The following is a 6,906-nucleotide window of genomic DNA, read 5'->3' as shown; positions in this document are numbered from 1 at the left end:
CAAGTGGTATAGCCGAAGCCTCGTCCCAGGGGGTGAGAACTGTTGAGAACAAAGTGGCGATAGATGTCTATATGACATATAGACCTTTCAAGACCTTGCATTTGTTGGCTAAAACGTGAATCACGTCTTCTGTTTTTTTAATTTGGCATGTTTTGTTGTTCTGTTATACTGATTAATTTTATGATTTATCAACTTTTATTACTTTTTTTATTGATTTTATTACTTGATAGAACTAGCAATGTAATTTAGCAAAGCTCTTATTCCATCAATAGCAATTTACAAAAGGGCCATCCATGCCCCTACATTGTAAGAGAAGAATCAGTGCTAGAGCACATAAAATATTACATATTTCTTGTCATAATTTTTTTTCCTTTTTTCTTTTAAATAATCACAAGAAAATACAAGAAAAATGATAAAATAATAATTAGACAAATCCTTCCCTAAAAACCCCCCATCATCATCAACCCAAGTTTTTTTCACCACCATCACTTCTGCTACTAGCTCTTACTGTTTGAGTTATAAAGGAGAAGGCAGCTCTCAGGCTGCTGTTGCTGCTTCAGTTGTTGCTTGGCTTGCTGCTGTGACCAGTAGGCATGCGCAGTTAGGACCCTGTCCAGGAGCTCCTGAGGCACCGGTTCTCCCCGCCTTTGCTGTGGCGATATTCTCGCTGTATGAACAAGTGTTTTCCACTTATCCTGCACGATTCCAAAATAGATTCCATCACATTCATGCAATAATGCTTATAAAAGACCATACATTGCGTTTGTTTTCGTTTTCCAGCTGAAATGCCAAAAGCAGCAGAAAGCTCTAACCAGTCGTATAACTAATACACGAATGTATTAAAGCTAAAACCTAAAGGGGGGAAAGTGCCATTCGTGTCACAGTTGGTAAAAGGATAAATGAATAAATCAGGAGAAAATACCTCATGGAAGAGTAGGATTCGAATGATTTGTTCTAGGGTAGTTGTTATTTTACAGATAAAGCTACAAAAGTTGAGGAAAGCTTTGTAAAAGATTTTCTAATCATTTTACCTGTTGCACAAGCAACTACGTGCCTGAAACAGGTTTAAACTATGTGCTCTGGTTGGTCCAACACATAAAGTGGACCTTTGGAATTTTAAAACAAAGGGTTTAAGACCGGAAAAAAAAAAAAGAAAAAAGGTTAGGAAAGGTTAGGAAAAAAAAAATAAAAGGTTAGAAATACAAAATACAACGAAAGAAGCAGTTTTATCAGCAGGTGTAGAGTTTTAACTTACCTTTAAATCTACATAAGTTCGGTGCTTTGCGTTATCAAAAGCTCTTAACTTAACATCACGCCACCTGCAGATTAGTAAAGCCATTAAAACCATGACCATCACAGCATAAAGGGGATGTCACATTATCAAAAAATAGGAATGCCAAAGCTTAAAGATCCTCATTGCTTCTTGAGTAAGGTTTGAAACATACCTTCCAGTTCCAAGTTTCTCAACAGCTTGAACCAGGGCTTCAACTTCAGCAACAGAGAAAGGTCGACGAATTCTACGTTGCACAACTTCAGATCGCTTTGATTTCCTATGAGCTGGAACCACATCTAGCGCCTCCACACTAATCGCTGGTACAGCTACCAGGGCTTTAGAATCCGTTGTGCTTTTGTCAAGTGACATATCTGTAGGCGAGGGTGCAGAATCATGATCGCTTTCAACAAAGTGGCCCAAATTAGGCATGTGAGGCTCATGTGAAGGATCATGTGTAACCCGAGCAACTAAACCAGGAGTTGCTGGATACCTGGCAACAAAGTATTACACTCATAAACTGAATCTACAGAATAACAATGTATCATTTAAGCATTAACAACATGGGACCATGGGAAACTATCACTACAACTTTATGAGACTAAAAAGCTTCGTGTCTCAAATCCATGCAGACTCATGAAAAAGAATGTAGTTTCCAACAAAAACTCAGCATCTTCTTGAAGGCTGCATTTACGAGAACAATGTAGATCCTAGATGATCATCGTTCCGGTATTTGCTAGCACTTGCACCATTTTCATTTTTTCCAACAAAAGAAAAAAAAAATGAGAAATGATAGAAACAATAAAATAAGATCATGTTTTAAACCATCAGACGTGTGTAGATAGATATCTGCCAAATTTGTAAAACTATTTTTGTTACCTAGCTAAAGGTAGAGGTGTGTCACAGGGAAACGTCAAGGGAGAACCTCCAGGACAGTGCGATGGAAAGATTTGCGAAGGGTTCGGCTCCAGGCTAAAACCCAGTGCATCCATCTGGTTATCACGAGAAATTCCCGTTTGCAACAGAGTTTTATTGTCATCTCTAACCTTTTTTCCTTGAAGAAGTACACCAATGCGTAATCCACCTCCGAGTATCGCTGTCACTGCCTCCATAACAGTCCTCTAGAAAAGAAAAAACAATTTAACATCATTAGAAGGAACTCTAATAAACATGCATCTATATGAGACCAATCACTAGATTACATTTTACATGAGATACTATCAAAGTATTCATCATTGTCTGAAGCAAAATGTTATGCCTGGAAAAGACATAAATAAACATTCACACGGTGAAACAAATAGACCAGACAAAAATCTTCAAGGTCCAAATGTAGCAAAATGTAGCAAGTGTAATTGGTAGTCAAATACCAACCTTTGAATACGATGAACAGCAACCAAACACTTTTACCAAAATGATCAGAATCATAGATCGTTAGTCATTACCTTCAATGAACCAATAGTTGCAGATTCTGGAATTTCAATAAACAATTCTGGCACCCTGAAAGATTTGATCCTAAACTTCACTGAGTAAAAGGAAAGATATTTTGATATAAGAACCTCTTTGAACGTCAATAAGTGAAAACAGTACATATGAATCACTCCATCAAAGGCTCTCATACCGTGAGAATCCCTAGAGTGGAATGATTTGCGTTGGTCCGCTAGGGAAGGTGATTCTCCAGTGACTAAATAAAGATTTAGAAACAGTTAGCAAAGCTGCTGTTGTTTGCTAAAACACCAAGAAAGTAACGGTGAAAAAGTATGGAAATCACCTCCACGCATCTTTGGATATACGCCTGAAGCATTTCCATTGATGCTCTGCTCAGGTGAATCGGAAATACCCTCACTGCTGATTCCTCCATCTGAATTTGATACTGAGCTATAGTGTAAAAACTTCCTTTTTTTGAAAGGATAGTTCCTTTCGGATCTTATGCGCTTGTAAGCACTCCTATCGCAGTAAGCAGATTTCAAATTCTCATCTGAAGGATATTACATAGTTGTCAATATCCCCATTCAACTGTGCCAAACAATTTACTCAAAGTTAAGATGATTTTAACTTTAAGAAGCCGCGTACCAGAATTGGATAGTGTCACATCATTCAATCTCGGAGCAACTTTCAAGTATTTAGAAGTCATTGTCTTCCTTATTCTTCGGTCTCCAATGAGTGGTGTTGGCCTAAATGGTTTCTTTATGGGGCCAAGGTAAGTACACCTTGAAGATTTTTCATCATCATCTCTACTAACTACCTTTAAATCATCTCGCTTACCGGGAAAAGAGCTAAGGTAATTATTGAACCCATATGAATGTGTCTTGCCACTACTATCTGAACTAACTAGAAGAGGAGGTTTACCATCCACAACTACAGGATCCTCTAAGGGGCATGTATCAGCCACTTCTCTAATAGATAACTTATCAGTTCGATCCAGCTCCTCATGTATAGGCCCTTTATTTTCAAACTCTAGTTTAATACGACCACCAGAAGCCCCGCACAGAAAGGGACCAGTCTCTACCTTACAAGGCAAACATCCCGTTTCATTCTTGATTTTGCCATTCATTAACTTCAGAACACCAGATCTTTCTGAGCAATCAGAAGTTGTTACAACAGAGGTAAGTCCAAAATGGGTGTCATTTTTAAGGCTCGGTGATTCTCTAAAACTACAGCTTCTGAGGTCATTAGTTTGTGAGACAAGTTGAGAAACTATGAATTCCCTATCATTGCTGTATTGATCGCATGTTTCTAGCTTCGATGACTGGCTTCCATCCCGCCTTTCTTCTTTAACAGTATTCTTTTCAACTTTAGACGGATCTTCAGCACTTGACGTATTACTAAAGACAGGAGTACTTTCTTTATCTAGTAATAACTTCCCAGCTACGGTGGCCAGTAAGTCGAAAGCACTTATTCGGTTGTCTTCAACTCTCTTTTTAAATGGAACCCTTTTCTACAAATAAGGTGACAACAATAATTTAAAAGAGATCAGTGTTTTTGCAACAGGAAATAAAGGTAAATATGAAATAGAATACCATCATAGTAATACATATATATATATATTACCCTGGCTGATCTGGTTGCTCGTGGAGTAGCAGGCACCTGATAGCCATTGAATCCATAATCTAACCTCTTCTGCAACTCCATGCTTCAAAGACCATAACATTAAGAACACATCATATGCAATTCACCAACACCTTTGAATCAGTTCCAAGAGACACAAGTATTTCATCTCAAATCAGCTTAGACCCTAAAAGGAGATGAATAGGAGAGTTAATTCTAAATGAACTTATACTTAATGTATAATCAATTATAAAGTTTACTTTCATTTAAGGAATAAAATTCAAAGAACATAAAATTTCATTCTCAAAACAAAACGCAATCCTTTAACCAATAAAAAGTAATTACAAGATGGAAACATGTATATGTCAAAGCCACTACATTTGGATCCACAACAAGTCATCAAAATTAAATCTAAACCACAAGCTATGCTTATGATTTTCAAGCTTTCACTGGTTATCTTCAACTTTTACATAGAAATTCAGGCCTCCAACTCCATTCATTCACCCCCCCCCCCAAGAAAAAAAATTGAAAAAGAAAATAAAAACAATATAGAGACTTTGTTACAATTGTGAGTAAAACCAGAAGCAAAGGGCTCTGTCCTAGAATTATAACTTTAAAAAAATATCCACATGATCTAATGAGAAATGAATAATCCATTAAAATGGGCTTTCTATGAAACTTTAACATTCAAGGAATGATGTGACATTTAAAAAAAAAAGTTTTCTTTTTTTTGAATTCTCAATTCAAAACATCAAACTTTTACAAATTCAAAAGAAAGAACTGGAGAAGAAATCAAAGAGGTAATTAGCAAATTAAACTAAAAAAAGAACCCTTAAACCACAAGAAAAACCTTGACAAAAAGATCCCCAATCCCAAATAACCAATTCAGGCGTCTATATGAGTAATTCAACATAATTTAGATTTGTATTTCTTCTTATATGAAGATCTAAAACCCTGAAAAAAGATTCATCTTGAAAAAAACCCAAAAATGAAAATTTTAGAAATAACTGATAAATGGAAAGAATATGAAATCATCTCTTCGGCTTTTCCAACAAATTGCCTCCAAAATCCCAGATCGAATACGTTATTACCCACAGAAAAAAGAATTCAACGTTAAAAGGTGACAAATTTTAAGAATTTTCCAAAGAAAACTAAAAAGAGAGGGTGAAAAAAGTACATGCATTTGATTGCATAGAAACTACAAAAGATTAAAAAGAATATAACGTCGGTGCCATTAATCAACTTTCTCCTCAAATTAGAAATTACCACTCAAATCGTATATTTCCCTCCACTTTCTAACCATTTGTCGGCAACCAAACACACACACGCCAAAAGAAAACCCGTGAAAAAGATCAAAACCTGGGGCGAATTCGCAAAAGAAAATGAACAAAAGCTCGTTTTTCTCACCTCTTAAACAATGAAATGTTGGATCAATATACGAAATTCTCAGCCAAACATAAGATCACATAAAGAAAATAACAGATTCGAAAAATTTGTCTTCATAGCAGAAAAAAAGAAAACTTTCTTCCATTTTTTATCCCATTATCTTCCCGACAAAACAAAAAGAAAAATCTCAATGTGCTTTCCAAACAAAACCCATTTGAGATTTTCTCACACAATTCTAAATTTCATTTTTAAAAAAAATTTCTTGTCCAAAAAAATTATAAATTTCCCTTTTTTAATTCTCTCTCAGATAGCCGAAAACCCTCTGAAAACCACCCAACTTTTTGCTTAAACCCCAGCGCCTTATAACATTGACCTCGTTTACCGGACGTATTGGTAGTTACCATAAACCTCACCGGTTATAGCCGGTAAGAAGGAAACCCCACCTAAGACTAGTTCTTCGTTGATGGGTGACCCACACCAGTGTTTTCAGTCCCCCTCTGATCTTGTAACAGGTGGATCCATATTCAATCCTACGATTATGAGAGAGTTGCAGGATCGAGAAAAACGTTGGGTCACAAAGAGAGTGACTTTATTTTAGTCTTTTTTTGGATTGGGTTTTTAATTATTAATAATTTTGTTGAAGGTAAGGTAAACCGTTCACACCTTCACTTACATTTTCATTCTTTTTTTAATATATTCATATTTTTTATTTTTTCTGAAATCTTTTGCCTCAAACTTACCTCTCACCAATCTTTTGTCACAATCCAATTTTACTCATTTGTAGAAAGGGTGTAATTTTGATTTCATCACTCTATTTTTTTTTTTGCTGAAAATTGGGAATAATTTATATACAACAAATTCAGGTATTTAACAATAATTGAATTAACTTATCGATTTTTCATAAAATACAATAATGATGAATTAAAATTAATTTTTAAACATTAAAATTACTATAGACTAATATAATTTACGTATTTTTTATGTTTGTTTTACTATTTATAAAAATTAATTCTTTAGAATAATGTCATATTTAAAACGATAAAATAAAATTTTATAAGAATTTTTTTCTTTATACAATTATACCGAAGCATTTTTCAATTTAATTATTAAAAATGACAAAATCTTCATCACAGCAACCACACTGTGGAAGGAAGGAAGCGAGTTGAAGGGTGAAGCAGATGAGTACATTACGTGCTCTATTTTTA

The 6,906-nt window shown here is 35.2% G+C and overlaps 1 protein-coding gene across 4 annotated transcripts; it reads right to left on the bottom strand.

Annotated features, from left to right (window-relative positions):
- Positions 1-241: 241 nt before the first annotated feature.
- Positions 242-6,195, bottom strand: LOC108480297 (telomere repeat-binding protein 5-like). 4 transcript variants are annotated; one of them, XM_017783239.2, is made up of 10 exons: positions 5,723-6,192; positions 4,319-4,502; positions 3,341-4,205; positions 3,039-3,245; positions 2,889-2,951; positions 2,713-2,792; positions 2,150-2,391; positions 1,446-1,763; positions 1,256-1,319; positions 242-695 (listed from the first exon to the last, which is right to left on the bottom strand). In XM_017783239.2, the coding sequence occupies exons 2-10, from the start codon at positions 4,397-4,399 to the stop codon at positions 498-500; spliced, it is 2,118 nt and encodes a 705-aa protein (XP_017638728.1). In that variant the 5' UTR covers positions 4,400-4,502; positions 5,723-6,192; the 3' UTR covers positions 242-497. The 4 variants fall into 4 exon arrangements, with proteins under 4 accessions (XP_017638728.1, XP_052883007.1, XP_052883009.1 ...); XM_053027047.1 differs by having other exon boundaries at positions 2,713-2,951; positions 5,723-6,195; XM_053027049.1 differs by lacking the exon at positions 5,723-6,192 and adding an exon at positions 5,493-5,710 and having other exon boundaries at positions 2,713-2,951.
- Between the last annotated feature and the right edge of the window lie 711 nt (positions 6,196-6,906).

This window comes from Gossypium arboreum, chromosome 1 (assembly GCF_025698485.1).
Source record: "Gossypium arboreum isolate Shixiya-1 chromosome 1, ASM2569848v2, whole genome shotgun sequence".
Taxonomy (NCBI): Eukaryota; Viridiplantae; Streptophyta; class Magnoliopsida; order Malvales; family Malvaceae; genus Gossypium; species Gossypium arboreum.
This window is presented reverse-complemented; position numbering and strand designations above follow the sequence as displayed.